Below are 19,071 nucleotides of genomic sequence, written 5' to 3'. Positions count from 1 at the left end.
CAATCAGCATGGTGAGCATATCTGCCAACTCCAAAAGTGTCTTTGGAGTCCTTGGTAATCCCCCCCATCCACCCCAACCATCCCTATCCTGTCCTAAGAACCCATTCTTCAGGTTTCTGACACAGTAGATTAGTTGGTATTCTCCACACTTTTACACACATTGAATGTGTGTGTGTGTGTGTGTGTGTGTGTGTGTGTGTGTGTACATGCATGCGTGTGTGTGTTTTCTGGCTCCTTTTACTTAGCACAGTTCTTTTGACATTTATATATACTGTGGCTTGTGCAGGACATTCCCATTTACCACTGAGTGGTGTTACATGGACATACCACATTTTTATCCACTTACATAGCGATGGGTGCATACTCGTGCACAAGTCCGTGTAAAGGCTGTGCTGTTCTGTGGGTAGATACTTTTGACTGGAATTCCTGGATCCAAAGTGCATGTATAATTTTACAGTGTATGAGAGCCCATGTTCCCCAGGTACTCTCCAGCACTCGGTGTGGTCTGTCATTTCCATTTTAGGCATTATAATAAGTATGGAGTGGTACTGGTTACATTTCCGGAATGAATAAAGATGGGAGCCATCTTTTTATGTGTTTACCTGCCATCTCTATATTTCCTTTGGTAAGTGTCTCTTCAAATCATTTGTTCAACATGATTGGGCAGTTTCTTTTCACATTTTTGAGTTTGGAGATTTCTTTATGTCTGCTGGATACAAGTTCTTTTTCGGATAGACTTGCAAAGATTTTCTCCTAGTTTGTGGCTTCTGTTTTCATTGCTTAGTGGTATCCCCCAAAGATCCAAAATCTTTATTTGATAAGGGTCAGGTTTTTTATCTATTATTTGACATATTATTTTCACTCAAGGATCATGCTTTGCTTGATCATGCTTTCTCTTATCTAAGAAAAACTTGCCTGATATTTTGGCATCCAGTGTTCTATGTTTTCTTTACTTTAAATTTTACACCTAGATCTTGAATCAGTTTCACTTAGTTGTACTGTATGGGACAACGCGTGGGTTAACGTTCTTTGCTTTCTTTTCTTTTCTGTTTTTTGTTTTTGTTTTTGTTTTTGTTTTTTTGCATATGAATATCCAAATTTTCCAACAAGTTTTGTCGAAAAGACAACTATTTTCTGCTGAATTTCATTTCTACGTTTATTAAAGATACATTGTCTATTCCTGTTCTTGCCCCACCCAAGAATATTTGTTTTGTGTTATTCTTCCTATTGCCTCACTTATGTTTGGGAAATATTAAAGAAAAGGCAGTTGCAACATGAAGGTTGTATGACTTCCTTTAGGAATAAAATAAAATAAAACTTAGGTGCCAAAACCAACCAATTGCAACTACCTCACAGAATGACTACTCTTCCATTTTCCTGTGATAGTTTTAAGTTTCCCAAGACCCCATGCAAGTCAGCCATTCTTCTGAGATGACCATCATATCAACACAAAACATTCATCACCTTCTTCCCCAAAGGAGACCCTTTTATCCTTTTTACTAAGAGGATCTTCCATAAAAATGCCCAATGACCTCATCAGAAAATGTACCAACAGTTCATTTTCATTGTTACGTTTTCCTAACCGCTAACATTCTAATCTTTAATTTAGTATTTATTCATTGGCTCAGTCATCTCTCCAAGCAAGCAAGAAAGCATAATACTTGTTCCTTAATTTTTACAAGTTTGCAGGGAAGGAAACAAATGTTTCCCTATCTGTGTACATCTGGCTATTTTCAAGTACGTTAAAAGAGCCAGAGAACCTCTTCTGGTTGTTTGGGGGAGGGGTTTGTTCAATATTTCCATATATGTTTGTTTCATTCCTCACAATGGAATACTACGTGGCAATGAGAAAGAATGAAATCTGGCCTTTTGTAGCAACGTGGATGGAACTGAAGATTGTTACGTTAAGTGAAATAAGTCAGGCAGAGAAAGACTGAGACCATATGTTGTCACTCTTTATGGATCCTGAGAAACTGAAAAGAAGTCCATGGGTGAGGGGAAGGAAAAAAAAGAGAGGGAGGGAGCCAAAGCATAAGAGACTCTTAAAAACTGAGAACAAACTAAAGGTTGATGGGGGTGGGAGAGAAGAGAGGGTGTGTGATGGGTATTGAGGAGGGCACCTTTTGGGATGAGCACTGGGTATTGTATGGAAACCAATTTGACCATAAATTTCATATTTAAAAAAAGAAATGTATGAGATAAATATCTTTATGGAATATTTTGTTCTTACTTACCATAAAAATGAACAAATAAGGGCACCTGTGATGTCCACATCATTGGAATGGACACACCCAGAGGACTGACCAGGTGCTGTCCACCCTACGGTGCCTCGGAGCCTCAGAATCAATCTGTGTGTGGTGTGTGACCTTCGAGGAGACCATGGCCCAACGGAGTCCTTAGCCTACGTCTTCCACCGGTCCCTTACCTTTGTGCTCAGGACAGACCATCGCTATTCGTGCCATAGAATTCTCTTTTTTACTTTCTGTTCTCTTCTGTTTGGGTTCCAAGATATTTATGTTTTTTTAATTTCTTGCTTTTGTTTCACATGACCCTCTGCATAGTGTTATATGTGACTTCCTATTGTGAAAGGTTTTACAATAGACAGTTTCCACATTTTATAATGTCCTTGCAGACTTTCTCCATTGTCTCCCTGACTTGGATAATGATCCTAACATAGCATTCCACCTATTACCATTCTCGGTATCTCTTCTTGTGTATCTCTAACATTCTTGTCTGGTCATTGTGTTTTGTTTTGTTTCTGAATCCTACCAACATGTGTTCCCTGGAAATGTAGCCTAACATAACCTCATCTCAGGAAGATCATTCTAACTACCAATCAAGGAGAAATTACAGGAAGTCATACGACCCGTAGGTCCCAACTGTCTTTCATTAATATTAGTCAAAACGTAGGTAAGAGAATGATAAATAAAAGCAGAACAGAGCCCTCCTACGGAAACATTCATACCTTGTAACCCATCAAATAATGAATAAGGTATCTATATCCATCCTCCTGGCCTTCTTGTACCAGATTTCTCCAGGTCTGTAGCATCTGTCTCCCACTATGGAAGTTTTGTATTTAGGTTTTGTCTTTTCCCTGCGATGGTAGATTGCATTCCGCAAGTCCCTTCTCTGTAGGGCAAGGAAGCTTCTGGCTTCCCTGGCCGTCAGAAATACCCTGTTCCCTCAAGGATTCCTGACCAGTGTCCCAATGTCCTTAGAATCTAAGATGATGTAGTTAATCACAAGGCTTAATTTTTGAGATCTGATCCTGTTGAAATTCTCTAACACAGTGCCTCTCAACTAGGAACATGCTCAGTGATCGCAGAGTGTTTTTGTTGGAAAGGCTGGTTCTGTTTCCACATGGCTAGGGCTTGCCTGAGACCCTGCCTCTCCAGCAGTCGCCTAGGAGATGTCACTGCTTCTGGTCTTAAAACCACCCTTCCCAGTGCTAGCGGTTTACAACACATCTTTCCCAAGCATCTCCTGTTTTGAGATCCCTGGAGTACTAGTTCCCCATGTAGATTTCTATGTTCTGAAGGGGCAACTTGGTTTGACCAAATTGGAGAAGGCTTTTTTTTTAAATTTTTTTAACGTTTATTTATTTTTGAGGAAGAGAGAGACAGAGCATGAACAGGGGAGGGTCAGAGAGAGGAAGACACAGAATCTGAAACAGGCTCCAGGCTCCGAGGGGTCAGCACAGAGCCTGCCGCGGGGCTTGAACTCACAGACCACGAGATCGTGACCCGAGCCGAAGTCGGACGCTTAACCAACTGAGCCACCCAGGCACCCCTGGAGAAGGCTTTTTAAACTGTGTGTAGGGTATCGGTGCCCAACTGGGGGCATTGTGCCTATCTGAAGAGACACTTGGACATGTCTGGTGACATTTTTGGCTGTCACAAAGGGAGAGGGGAGTGTTTATACCTTCCATTTAATGAATGGACAGTAAATATGCTGCTAAACATTCTACAATGCACACAGCTCCTAACAACAGAGAATCATCCAGCCAAAGAGCAATCATGCCAAGGTTGAGAAATCTTGGTTCATATGTATTAACACATTCCTCTTCCACAGAATAGAGCCTCAATCCCTGTCATAGCCTGCAGATCCCTACACTGTTGATCTTTTTGATCCCATCTATAGCTTCTCTTCCTCTCTGTTTTTGTTCCCGCCACAAGGTTTTGCATGTAGAAGGAAGTAGGAATCACATAACATGCCCCAGTGTGTGACACACAGAGATAGGGAAAGGTAGTCCTGCTGTGTTCAGTAAGACACATGGGGATAGATGAAGAAGCGAGAAACACATAGGGAAGTCCCCACCTAGAACCAGTTTAATAGAGAACAGCAACTCCTCTAGGCAATAATTACCCAGGTAGTACACTGTAGCCTGTCTCCCTAGGGTGCTTCGTTAGTCTGACTCTGGAAAGCATCACCCTTTTCCTATTAAAAGTCATGCTGTTTGGAAACATTCTGAAGAGGAAAACAGCCCAGGCCAAGACCCGATAAACACTAAGTGTGAGTGAGAGAAATGACATCTATACCTTATCTCAGATTTTCCTCACTAGAAACTCTCACCCCTGGGAGCACCCCTTAAGTCCATGCTTGCCATTGAGAATCCCTCAAACTCATCCATGTGGACAGGAAAAGAGATGTAGGAGAAAAATCTTGGGGCTGCTAGGTGTCTCAGTTGGAAGGGCATGTGACTCTTGACCTCGGGGTTGTGAGTTTGAGCCCCACCTTGGGTACAAAAATTACTTAAATAAACTTCTAAGAAATCTGGCATATTCCATGACCCCCCCTAATCCTTCTGGGAATTAATGGAAACTTTTAAGTATACAAATAGATATGGGTGGGACTAGAATGATATCCTAGAAATTTCAGAGAGGGCAGCTTCCAGAAAGAAAGGTCCCCATTGTCTCCTTCCACTGTTTACCTTTGGTTTTACATTTGTATATGGATGGTTTTCACTTGGATTCTGTTTGTTCTTTGTTTTCATTTCATTGTGTGTGTCTTACTAACTGATGGACACTTTACTCCTGTGATGACATTTTCATCAGTCAGGTTCTAGACATAGTCTTCTATCAAAATGTTTAATGTCAGCGAGATAGGAATTGCTTTTATCTACCCTCCCCCCTGCCTCTGTTATGGTGAGTATTAGCTCTCGCTATATTTGGAGCAAAAGCAAATGTCAGCAACACTGAATCACAAAGTAGTTCTTCTCAAGTTGTATGGACCCAGTGAGAGAACAAGAGTTCTGTTATCTGTGGAATGATTCTTTTTTTTTTTTTTTTGTCTTACAGACACATACTGGAAAATATAGTGTAGTGCAATATACTGTGAACTTTTATCCCACTTTGCGTTATGAAGAATGTGTCTTCTGTAAGATTCCTGCTACCTATTGTTTGAGCGCGTTCAGCAAATATTGATGAGTGTATGTGATGTGGCAATCACAGCCCAACCCTAAAAATTCAGCAGGAATCAGACAGACTCTGGTCACGATTCAGTGAGTTATCCTCCCGTGAAAGGAAGGGCACAGAACACAAACAAGCTCAGCAGTAATTGCGAAATATACCGCCTGTTCCTAAGTTCTAGGATGAAAAATAAAGCCCAGGTAGGCACATGGAGTGTGCTGGGGCCCTGTTTCAGAAGGAGACACTGGTTCCCTAGGGAAGCGTTTAGAGCAAAGCTCTGCCAGTAGTTGGAAGAGTAAGTTACATGTTTATCTGTGGGAAGAACATGCTGGGACCTGATAATAGAAAATGCAAAAGTGTTTTGGAGGTTAATTCGATTGTGTATATCAATATTCTCAATGTGCAGTCACTTCGGTAAGGCATTTCCAATTATAGAAAATTGTAAATTATTGATACATGTAAGAATTCACTGTTCACTGGTTTGTTGTTTGTAATGTTGAAACATGTAAACCTGGATTCAAAAGTCTGGTGGCTATGACACATTCAAAATGGAAAATATAAGAAATTAGAAGTAATAAATTACATCTCTGGGAATCAACATTTGGATATTCTCTAAGACTGTTAGTAACTGAAAAGAAACCAGAAGTATGATACTCTATATTTTCTCTTGGTATGTATGCATAAAACAAAGACCGCACTCCAGTATATTAATATGTTTGTGTGTTAATGAAAATTCATGCAGATGTGTAACGTAGAATTTGTACCCATCTCTTGAGAGTATCCATTGCTGGCCTGGGGGCATTACGTTACAAGTAGGGATGGGAAATACTTTAATATGAACTCATATGTCCATGTATCTATAGACATTTTGTTATGCTGACCTCATAAAAGTCATAGGGCATACAGATTCATTATCTCTTTCTGAACACTTTGCCTCAGTGATCTCTGTTCTTTGCATGTTTGAAAGTGTTTACTGCTGAAAACTTCTGGACCAGCGGCTTTTTAATGGAATATTTGATGATGGCAGATTCAGCTTCTTGAGTAGCTAAAGGACTATAGAAATTTTCTTTTTCATCTTGTGTCAACTTTGGTAACCTATCTTTCAAGAAATGTATCCCTTCATCAAAAGTGTTACAATGTTTGGCATAACTTTGTTGATAGTTTTTTATTACTGTTCATTTCTTTGGGTTTGTGGCGACCACTCCCCATTACTTACTACCATTGCTCCCACACACACATTTATGAAAGAGAGAAAGAAACCTGGCACCAAAAAAATGCAGATTCTGTCTTTTACTCTTGCAAGTTTTCTGTAATTTTAATAACACAGTACGTATGAGTGTGTATAATATGTACATGCACACACAGTCATACGTGTGTGTGTGTGTATGTGTGAGTGTGTCCTATTTCACAATTTTTTGGACTCCTTTATGCCAGGGTTCACCTTTCAACATGCCTTAAGAGATTCAGGCTCAATTCAGCGACTTCAGTGTCCAGCATTTCCAGACATACTCCGATAACTGGAGTCAGAACACAAGACGCATACACTCTTTTATTCAAGAAGGATAATTCAGACATCGCCCTTGACATGTTTGTTGCTTCCAACCAAAGCCATAATAATGTTCATTACTGATGCCTTTGACATTTGCAAACTGTAGCCCAGTTGGAGGCTATGTTTATCTCAGTATTTCTTCTATTAAATACTGGTTAAAGCTCATTTTATTTTCCTGAGGTGTGGACTGGATCTCTGAACTTTGGCACAGCCATTGGAGTAAGTGATGCATCCTGAGTGCTGATGTCTTAGATGGTGAACACCTGTGTATCATGGCTAGATGATACATGTGCTCTGCCTGTTACAATGGGAATGGCCATTCCCTAGAAGTTCCCGTGTCTACTGCTGTTTGAAACTTAATGGAATGGCACACTCTAGATCTTGCGTACTGTGTTAACAGCTTCCCAACTGAGCTCACCATCTGATGGTTTGTCCAAGCGCTACACTGACACCATGACCCTCTGGGTTGACCGTGCCTCAGCTGCTGCCCCATCTTGGATGACTGTGATCCTACTAAGGAAATAGCAGTCCTTCTCCTCAGTTTCATGGGTAATGGTGCTGTGATGGTAGGCAGTTCCCCTCCATTATGACTCATGGTATTGTAGACTGTCTGTATATAAATCTCAGTGAGGTGTGCACACTTCTTTCCTTGTGGTAGATAAGATGCTTCCTTGGGACGTTTTTTCTTGACCATTATAGTAAAATACCCATCGTCCCTTCCGCTGGTGGTTTAGACCTTTATATCCCTCTCATTTAGACCCCTCTGTGGCTTTTCTATTTAAGCCTAATCTGAATGGTCTCTGATGGGATGTTGATCCTGGGATAGCCATGCTTTCCTGGGTAGTTGTATGTAAAGTGGATATTTATGTGTTTTTAAAATTAAACACACAGGTTTAGGATACATGCATATGTGCACAGACACACAGGTACAGGGTACACGTGTAATCAATTTATTTAATCATTCAGAAATCCTGTAACACCACACAGGACGTGAATGGTGATGGACAGAGATGAGATGGGAAAGGCGAACATGTTTATGAATAGAGAAAATGATGTGAAGCAGAAAGAAGGAACATCCTCTTCATGCTGTTGATCCTGATTCCATGGGGAAGACCGTGTTCCTGGTTCTCAGTGATGCAGCTACAGGTGCATAAAACAGGAGAGGAGGTTGAGTTGAGTGGACTGGATGAGCCTCAGGAAGTACAACATCAGGGGTTCGGGTGACGTTTAGTTGACCCAGTGCACCAGTCCCACAGGGAACATCATACTCTCCATCCCCACGATATGGGGGGGACCCCCTAGGATTTTTTCAGGGATGTGTGTATGATGGGACCTTTCCTAATCAGGATCCCTTCCAACACTTTCATGATTTCAGAATGAATGTTCATGCGGATGGCGCGTCAAACATGATTTTACAGGATCTTTGATGGGGTTACACTCTGGTCTTCTGATTGCAAAAGCTCTCTGGCCTCAGGACATTATATTCAGCATGAAAGCTAATATTTCTGTTTGACCTTTCTTTCGCCCCTTTCTTCCCAACAACAGTGACAAAGGGCATGTGTTAGCCTAGAGCCCAATCGTAATTTGAGGCTCGTATTACTTTAAAGGTTTAACAATCACACTTTAAGGAAATCACGTTCTGCCGGAAAATACACATTGAACGCTTGTGTCATTGGCATGGTAGGAGGGCCTCTGAGGTGGCTGTTGCACTTACACAGCATTAAACACGGGATGGGCGGGAATAGTGCACATGGAGTGGTGACGCATCCGGACAACCCGCAAGTCAGAACTGGCTGGAGAAGTCATTGTTTTTCCTGTCATCCCCACCAGCATCGGGCTTTCCTGCTTCTCTGGCTGGAAGCAGGCATGTCACCTGGCTGGCTGTCACTGGCACGGTTCTTGTGAAATAATGCTTTATCCCCCAAACTGCTTTTTAGCATTAATCACCTCAACTGGTTTGCAATCTCGGGGTAAAAAAAGTAACCTCATGTAACATAAAAAAGCTCTCTAGTGAGATAATTACCGAATTGACATAGTGGCACTTGATAACACGTCATTCTTACTTACCGTGTTCAGGACGAGTTGGTGCCCCTCTCATTTTTAGGACACTTCTCTGGGGAAAGACAAATACAAGAGATGAATAAAGGAGCAACCCATCATGGCCATTTCCCAACATTTGTAAGGATTTCTTCTTTTAAATAATGGGTTTTATGAAAGATAATTCATGGAAGAGAAAATGTAAAATGAATCAGTTTTTTTTTCCAGATAGCACATTTACAGATCAGGTGAGAGATATGTTCAGGAAAAAAAAAAATATATATATATATATATATAGTCACATTACCAGTTTTGCTCATATCTATAAGATTTTCTTCGGGAATATTGTTTTCTCTCATCAACTCCTTGAACTTTGCAAAGTCGTTGTCATCAGGATGAAGTCTTCTACCTGAAAATCACCGTGCATAAAGCAGAAATTGCCCATTAGAACCTGTAAGAATTTTTGCATGCAGAATGAGGAGAATGAATGGGGAAATCCAGTCTTTAACTCAGTCTCCAACAGTTGCCACTGACTTTTTCCCAGTGTCAGCTGCCTGACCTAAGTGGGTAGGAGCCGTTCACTGCTGTCCCTGTGTAACCCATGCAGTGCCCAACATCAGCAGCAGGACTCCCGGAAAACAGCAGGAAATCCATGAATTGGGGGCCTAATCCATCAAGAATATCCAGCCTACCTCATCTCTGCCTACACCTCAGACTCTGGCTCTGACATGCACCCCTGGTTCTGGGCCCAAAGAAAAAGCAAGCACGGTTCTCACCTTCCCAACCATAGCCCTGTCACACAGTAACGGGAGACAGCTTCTTTTTTATGAAAACCAGAGTTTTCAAATGCCTTTTTCCAACTTGAAACCTAGTATCTCAGAGCTGAAGCACCCCTCTCAAGCCCCTGTGGGTGGAAATCATTGATGTTCACAATAGTGCATTGAAAGGATTAAACAGGATGAAGGTTTTTTGTTGTTTTTAAGTTTCTGCTCTGAGGCTGAAGAGTCTATTTGAAAAATTGTCATAAAATGAAGGAATTGGGGTCAACGCGAAGATAGCCGTGGCTTGAAATGAGTTGACTTGTTAGCAAATAATTTCTAATCAAACTGGTTTTTTTTTGCACAAATAGGAATTATTCTTAAATGTCTTATGATCTGGTACCTCCAACCTCTACTGATTTTCTCACTGAGAATGCTGACGGTGGAAATATTACATGGCCATGACCATCGTCAGGATGATATACATACCAAGCAATCCAAGTATTTCTGTGGTGGTTCCTTCGCTGTCCATGTTGACATTATGTACTATGATAGAATGTGAGGTGTAATGAAGAATCTTGAGATTATTTTGACCCGCATCTGTGAGCGAGACACAAAATATATATGTAAAATGTATATAAACTGTAGCCTTGCCTTAGTGAATGTAGTGGAGATTGGCTCTACCATGGCCTAATTAGCACATTGGTAACAACATTCTCATATCGGTCCCTCTGACGATGCAGCGAATGTTAACATTCCTTATGACATGGAGACAAGGCCCGTAAGGAACTTTTCCTTATTGCCCCATTCTTCCGATATTAAACATTTCACCCCTTCCAGTCTTACTAAAGTGTTTTCTGAAACGTGTTCCAGGGGAGCCAACGTTTTTTGAACAACACGACTTGTTGTTATATGGGATATTATCAATGCAAGTTTAAAATCTCTTCCTATTTGCCTTATCCCGGCAATGGAGATGATTTCTCTTTAAGACCAAAATTCAGTTGCCCTTCAAAACCCTGCATAACTGTGTGCTGAGTGCCTATCCTACATTGGGCAATCTTCTGAGTCATTAGCGTCCACCCCTTTAATCTAGGTGTATTACCCAACAAACTTCTGGCTGCCATGAACGTGTGCAGTTTTATTAATATGGTTTTACTTGTGACGATACACACGTTCAGATCCCGCCTGCAGGGGCACCTTCCACTCTGGCTCTGCCCATCCACCCCGGCACATGTACAAGAAATAAAGAAGCATTGACCAACTTAGTGTCATCACCAAACCTTCTAACATCCATTCTCTCTTCTGCCCTCAACGTGCACAATGCCTTATTGGAACCACTCATCAGGATTTTATTTGAAACTATGCCACTTTGTGTTTCCCATTCAAATAAACTTAGTCAGCCCCAGCCAGAGACCAAGTGGAAGTTGAAACAACTTCAGAGTCAGAGTGGCATGGACCTAAATCTTGCACAGCCCTGCTTTTAAGTCCACGAGTCTTGGGTTGTGTTGGAACAATTTAAATAAGAGTTTATACATCTCTTCAGATTCTTAGTAACCAAATGTTTTAATGATGATGTTATAAAGAAGGGCTTCGTAGGGATGCTTGGATTGCTCAGTCAGTTGAGCATCTAACTTCCACTCAGGTCATGATCTCACGGCTCATGAGTACAAGCCCCCCGTCAGGCTCTGTGTTGACAGCTCAGAGCCTGCAGCCTGCTTCGAATTTTGTGTCTCCCTCTCTCTGTGTCCCTCCCCTGCTCGTGCTTGCTGTCTCTCTCTCTCTCTCTCTCTCTCTCTCTCTCTCTCTCTTTCTCTCTCTCTCTCTCTCTGTCTCTCTCTCTCTCAAAGATAAGTAAACATTAAAAAATTTTTTTAAATGAAGGGCTTTGCAGAAAATCTCACTAAATAGGTGTATAGACGTAGTGCAGGTTATGGAAGCAATGAAGTTAAATCTGTCTTCTGAGCCTCCGGGGTGGATTCAAGACCACTGCTGGTATTCTGCTTGTCATTGTGACACCTCACTTTCTCCAGAACAGAGCTGGGTAGGTTACAATTCCTAGCTCCAAAAGAGCTATTACAGTAACTGTAGGTCATTCTCCCTTCTTAAATTGTCCAAATCTAAGTTAGAAGGGGTTACCAAAAGGGAGAAAATTCAAGAAAAGATGATAGTGGACATTGATGGCTCAGGCAAAGGAAAAAATAATGTAAGGCTAAGAAGAGTGAAAGCATAACCTAAAAAATCTGGGAACATAAGTTACTGAGGAATATGCATAGGGTCGAATGCCCAGCGTATAATTCACTTTGTTTGCATATATTTTACTTTTTGCCAAGTCGTTGTGCTGTTTCTTATCTTAGATGAGGGCTGTAACCACAGACTTACACAACACAATTTTAATCAGATATTTAGACATTAGGCCATTTAAAATATGGAGTGTTGTTTGGGGTAATTAGGAAGAGTTTAGAATCTAAGTGTTAGCCGACATCCCCATTGCTTTTAACAGAAGCTGAGGTTACGAACAAATGTGCCTGGTATTAAAATCACTCCGATTTCCTTGGATTGTAGGTTAATCTCCCAAGAATAGAATGCAGTTAAGATGTTTTAAGATGATGTTTAAAAAAGTATTCTCTTAAAGCAAAATGAGATTGATATGTAAACTGAGGATACACCTATTATATTTAGTTCCTAAGGCCATTTAAATTATGTTGAAACATATACTCAAGAAGTTTATGAAATAAACATCCTGAGCACTTATCAATGATTTAATAATACTCAAAATTGGAAGGGGTCACCAATGTCCTATGACTTAACTGTGCACAACAAGATAAAGTGCTTGGATAGATAATTTAGGGGAGTGTGCCTGGTCACATTTCCAATGATTAGTTGAACTAGAATTCAGGCAGACAAGAGTTCCAGAAAGAAGTGGAGACTAAGATTTTGACCTTAATATCTCAGTAAAATACTTGTACTTACAACCAATATTGATAATCTCGTCATGCCCAATGGTTCCCACGGCAGACTTTTCTGTGCACAGTCCGTTCATCCTTAAAAACAAAATGTCTTCGAGTCGATGAAAACAAATTTTGATCCACAATTAACATTCTCTTTGTCTCAACCGCACAAGAATCTGAATGAGGCATCATTTCAGTGCCTGTAAACAACGTGCCTTTTGAAAGAGAAGAAGTAGGTTTTCCACCATCAAAGGTCAGCTGCCAAAGATGACTTTGTCCACACGTGGAATCAGGTAGTTCTAAAGAGTGACTATAAAACAAGTCATATTTAAAGGCAATTAAACATGAAGAAATATGAATTATTAGAAAAGAAGGCAAAAAGAACATTCCCTTGCCTTAAAGATTTTCTGGAAAAAGAGAAGAAGGGCCGTCAGGACGGTCCTTGACGGTTCTCACAACGTGGGCAAAGATTTCTTACATAATATAATAGACAAAAAGCACCCCCCAGAAAAGGGGGAAAAAATGATGGGCTTAATTTAATCAGAACCATAAACTTATATAAAAACACTACTCGGAAAATTAGACATCAAGTCACATGTGTGTGCCCACGCACAAACATACATACATACACACACGAGCAAATGCATAAATACACATGATGCGTGTATGTGCTAGATGGAAACTACATGTGTATTACAAAAAATTATATACGTGTCACATATACAACATGAGTTTGTGTATTCCTGTGTGTGTATGATAAAAAATGCATATTTGGAAAAACAGGAAGAATGAATACGGCAGAAATCGTAAAAGAGGAAGTAAACCAACTAAAATGGGGCAAATGGTTGAACAGACCCATCATGCAAGAGTGGTGTAGGAAACCGTGCTCATGTCGATGACTCATCAGAGACACGCAGGTTAAAACCACAGTGGGCTGGTACCTCACATTCACGGGACTGCCTAAAATCAAAAGATGTCAATACCGAGGTTTAGGAAGAATGTGCTGCCGCTAAATATCTGATACGTTACTGGCAAGAATGCAAAAGGCACCGGCACTTAGAAAACAGCTTGACCCTTTCTGTGGTTAAATATGCTCGTCTGCCATGATGTAGCAGTTCTGGGCTACCGGAGAGGAGTTGCAAATGAATATATGTCGGCACAGACATTAGTGCAGAGCAGTTCGTATCCAAGGTGGTCAAGACCACCACAAAGTGGAAACGTTACCCAGGAAGTGGGAAACGTACATATTGCTACATACACGAGGAACTTTGATTGGCAGTGACACGAGTGACTGTTTGCATACGGAGACACGTGGATATAAGTTCCAAACCTTAGGCAGAGTGAAGAAAGCAGAATGAGATGCATCGTGTTTAATTGCAGTGTGTGAAGATTAATGCATGTGAAGTTCTAGAAGAGGGAAGGAAAGCACGGCATGTCAGGCGTTGCCTATGCTACCTGGGGTGATGGAAATGTATGCATCTTGAGGGTGCAATAGATGTACACATAGGTCCAAGTTCACTGAACTATGCCTTCACAGGGATACCTACAACTACACGTCCCTTGCGTTTCAGTAAACCTGATTGCAGGGTGGGCGTCCAAAGGGAAAGTCTAGTAAACACAGACGGACACAGAAATTTGAAAAATGAGAGAAAAAGACCCTAGGGTACTCTTTAAAAAGTTAATGACTGGGGCTCCTGGGTGGCGCAGTCGGTTAAGCGTCCGACTTCAGCCAGGTCACGATCTCGCGGTCCGTGAGTTCGAGCCCCGCGTCGGGCTCTGGGCTGATGGCTCGGAGCCTGGAGCCTGTTTCTGATTCTGTGTCTCCTTCTCTCTCTGCCCCTCCCCCATTCATGCTCTGTCTCTCTCTGTCCCAAAAATAAATAAACGTTGAAAAAAAAAAATTTAACCAAAAAAAAAAAAAAAAAAAAAAAACTTAATGAAAACTGACAGGTGTATCTATTGAATTAGGATGTGAGTGTAATTTGATAATATGTGTATAATTTATTATATATTTTATAGAACATATAACCAAGTATATATTTTATATACAATCAATTATATAATTATATAACATTGCATATCTATTACATATATGTATGTATATAATTACCTAATTATATAATGTAACAAGTATATTACATATCATGTATGTTCATGTGCAATGTTATATAATTATTGTATATAACATATAATCAACTATATATTTTATATACAGTTATATAATCAATTATATAATTATATAAGATTACATATCTATTACATATATGATTCTATATAATCACACAATTATATAAGGCTACATGTATTTTACATATAATGTATGTATATATGCAGTGTTATATGATTATTGTATCTAACATATAACCAATTACATATTTTATATACGATCAATTTTATAATTAATTATATAATTGTATTACATTACATATCTATTATATCTATGTACATAATTGCATAATTATATAACATCACACGTATATTGCAATATGTATATATGCAATGTTATATAATTATTGTATATAATATACTGCAGTTTTATCCATTACTGACTTCGTAGAGCCTTCGAGTGTTATTTATGGAATGCTCACTATATTGCAGGCGTATACATATCTTATTATTATTATATATTATTCCATATTATAATTGTATAAGATTTCATATTATATATACAACATGTTATATAATTTAATACACAATTATATTTATATATGTAGAAACCACTCTCTCCAAACATAACCCTTTCTTTTCCTTCATGTCAGTCTCTTTTTATTTGTCATTCTTCAAAGTATGTGCCTGTGTTTATGTGTGTGTGAGCAGTGGAGACTGAAAGATTCTTGCATTCTACCTATAGCTTTGGAAATGAGGTCTTCAGAAACAGACTTCCTTCGGTTTCTTATAATCCCCTGTCACCACCCCTTGCAAGTTTTCTCCTTTCTTTATACTGAGAACTTTTTGAACTATCATAAGCTATCATCAGTTCCCCCGAGCAGATCCATCTGAACTCAGAAAGATAGAAATTAGCATTATACTTCCCACCTACAATGTAAATAGATGTTTGAATCTTACAGGCCAGGATCTGTTTGCATGATTTGATGCTTTCAGATGCCCTATATGCCTTTGATTTCGGTGATACCTCCTGCTTCATTTTGTTATCCTAGGAGTCGTCTACTGGAAGTCAAATGTTGGTGTGGCAATCATTGTTATTTCCAGGTGAATTCATCAGCATGTGTGATTGCTGGTGTTTTCAATTTAGCAATACAGTTCAGCTATGCGATCATTTGTCCTTTTCTGGGGCCCTCTTTCCACCGCATCTTTGCTCTTAGTAAAGAATTTCATGCATGATGTTATTACTTTATAGATCTGTATCTGGCTCTGGTTTGAACAATGGAAGTAAAACAGTGCGTTCATTGTCTGTTACTCTTGAGTTCTTAATAAAATGCCTGCAGGAAAGTGAGTATTTTATAAATAATATTTGAAGCAGCAAAGGTTGGTGAATTTAATAATGATTAAACATTGCTACTTGGAAGTTCTTCAGGGTAGAGAATGATTGAGGCCAGTGTCGGGAACCCTATGGTCACAGGAGGTCCCTGAGAATCATCTCATTAAAGGAAGAAGGGTGTACTGAATTTCTTAAGAACTCAGAGTCTCACTTTTCAACATCACCGAGGTATTTCACTGCAAACATGCAACTCAGATGCCCTCTCAGGGCCATCAGATCAGGCCTTTTCATTCTGTGCTATTCTTACATGACAGAAAACTTGAAGACCATTCTGCCATTTGGAACGTCCACATCAAGTTTGCGCATATAACCGTGGAATGGGCCGTTGCTTATCTTGTCAAAGTTGGTGGCTGCGACCAAAAGCGTGTTCCATTCTCCTGAAAGCTAAAAGCAAAGTTTCCATCAGAAACGTTGGTCCAGTTCTTTTGATGGCCTCCAACATCATCCAGCATGGGTTTCCCTCCTCTTTTACATCAGCCGTGAGCTATCTAACTTTAAGGAATAAAAGCACGATTTATAAAATACTGAGAAACCCAAGTCTGCAGCAGAACTAAAAACTCACATAGTCCTGAAATAGCACACTCGTTCTTATCAAATGCAAGAGCTCAAACCCAACAGCTCTTTGGCTGATGCACCTTCTGTTTTATAAGTACGGGGGAAACAGCCAGTTAATAGACCAGAGCAGACATGTACAAAAGAAATGTGTAAGGAGGTGGTGAACAGAGGGATTCCGAGTTTCCAGGTGCATGGCTAGGCTTAGATGCACATAAATTTGGATATACATAGAAAACCCCCCAAAATACACAAACACACACACACATGCACACACACACAGAGGCACACACATGAAGACGTCCACGTCAGGTCAGCATTTTTCTGGTACCTTTGCAAGGTTGTCCCATAAAGGTAGGTGGCCGTCCGGTAAAGGTAGGTGGCCGTCCGGTAAAGATAGCTGGCCGTCACAAACCAGAACGACTCCAAGAAGTAAGAGTAGAATCTTCATCTTTCTAGCACCTCTTGGCTTCTCCTCTGGAGGAAGCTCAGAATCAATTACCTGCTGGTGAGAATGTTGACCTCTTTATATAGTAAACATCTGTGAATGTGGCAATGTTTAACTTCTTGTCATTTTTCACAAGAGACCATTGTGCAACACTGAAAATAAACATACTGTTGGCAGCAATGTATCCCAAAGATCTTTCAGACCTGGGTCATAAACCCCTCCAAAGGACGTTCCATAAACCCCTTCCATAAACCCCTCCAAAGGACATTCAGAAGGTAGGCCTGCCTACTGGGTCGTTTGCATCAAGCCTGCATATCTCATGTCACACTGAGACTCATTCACTCATTCTTGGAGGGGGGGAGTGTGGGGAACAAACCTGTCCTTCCCTTTCTCTCAGATGAGTTTCAAGGAAATCACCTTCTTTCCCCAGCAAACTGCACCCATTTCCTTGTTGAAAGACAGAAAGATTTATGTGTGGGCATTGGGTTATGCCCACTCATAAATATAAATGCCAAGATACAGACCAAATGTGTGGAAACATTAGGTCTTCCTTTATTTCTCAGACTCTGAAGTGGGTGAACGAGCTGGACGGTACACTACTTTGGAGGTATTTTGGGGACAAAGGTTTAGGTGTCCTGAGTGACTCTGACCCTGTGAGTTGATTGTGACATCAGACAATTTTGTACTGCTGGAAAGCTCGTAGGGGAGTGTTCTGCTTGGAGAAAACAGGTTTTAAGTTGTTATTAAAATCTTAAAAAAAAAAACAGTGAGTCAGTCCACAAAATAACAGTCCTTTAGGAAGCTGTTACCATGGCCAATTTCTTCAATATTAAATGAACTTTCCAGTCATCTTTACAGGTAATAAAATTAAACAGTAACAAAGGTGCCTTGGTAGCTCAGTTGGTTAAGTGTCTGATGCTTGATCGCAGATCAGGTCTTGATGTCAGGGTTGTGAGTTCAAGCCCTGCATTGGACTCCACCCTGGGTGTGCAGTGTCCTTGCCTAAATAAATAAGCAAGCAAACAAACAAACAAATAAATAAAGCAAGAACAGTCAACCTTACAACCCTTTTGCTCACTTTTTGTTGGTTTTCAAATGGAAAGAGTAATGGTCTATGGGATAAGAATAGACTGGAATGTCAAGAATATATGGGTATCTTTTGAAATATGATAAGAGCAGGGCTAATATGGTCTAAAACCCAGCCTGTTGCAATAACCCTTCATTAAAAGTGTCCCCCATCGAAACTCACTTGTTGAAATCCAAACCTCCAGAATCTCACGGTACTTTCAAAATAGGGTCACGGGGGCCCCTGGGTGGCTCAGTCGGTTAAGCGTCCGACTTCAGCTCAGGTCACGATCTCACGGTCCGTGAGTTCGAGCCCCGCGTCGGGCTCTGGGCTGATGGCTCAGAGCCTGGAGCCTGCTTCCGATTCTGTGTTTCCCTCTCTCTCTGCCCCTCCCTCGTTCATGCTCTGTCTCTCTCTGTCTCAAAAATAAATAAACGTTAAAAAACAAAAAACAAAAAACAAAATAGGGTCACGGAAAAAATACTTAATTAAGAGGAGTTCATGAGGGACTAACCCAGTATGGCTGGTATCCTTATCAAAAGGGAAATTTGCGCATACATGCAGAAAACAGGGTTATGCTGCCACAAACCAACGACCTTCCACAGGCTAGAAGAAAGGGAGAAAAGAGACCCTCCTCTAGAGGCTGCATGGAGAGCCCAGACTGCCCAAATCCCATCTCAGACTTCTGGCCTCTGGATCTGTGAGATAACACATTTGTGTTGTTTTAAGCCACCGCGTTTGTTTTGCTTATTGTGTGTTTGTACAGCAGCCCTGGAAAACTCCAGGAGTTGGGATTTGATATTGAT

At 40.5% G+C, this 19,071-nt stretch overlaps 1 protein-coding gene across 1 annotated transcript; it reads right to left on the bottom strand.

Annotated features, from left to right (window-relative positions):
* Positions 1–7,849: 7,849 nt before the first annotated feature.
* On the bottom strand, positions 7,850–17,257 carry LOC122476894 (odorant-binding protein-like). The gene is made up of 7 exons (XM_043569781.1): positions 17,083–17,257; positions 16,447–16,583; positions 12,723–12,793; positions 10,242–10,352; positions 9,302–9,403; positions 9,025–9,070; positions 7,850–8,097 (listed from the first exon to the last, which is right to left on the bottom strand). The coding sequence occupies exons 1-6, from the start codon at positions 17,200–17,202 to the stop codon at positions 9,030–9,032; spliced, it is 582 nt and encodes a 193-aa protein (XP_043425716.1). The 5' UTR covers positions 17,203–17,257; the 3' UTR covers positions 7,850–8,097; positions 9,025–9,029.
* Between the last annotated feature and the right edge of the window lie 1,814 nt (positions 17,258–19,071).

Source organism: Prionailurus bengalensis, chromosome X (assembly GCF_016509475.1).
Source record: "Prionailurus bengalensis isolate Pbe53 chromosome X, Fcat_Pben_1.1_paternal_pri, whole genome shotgun sequence".
Lineage (NCBI taxonomy): Eukaryota > Metazoa > Chordata > Mammalia > Carnivora > Felidae > Prionailurus > Prionailurus bengalensis.
This window is presented reverse-complemented; position numbering and strand designations above follow the sequence as displayed.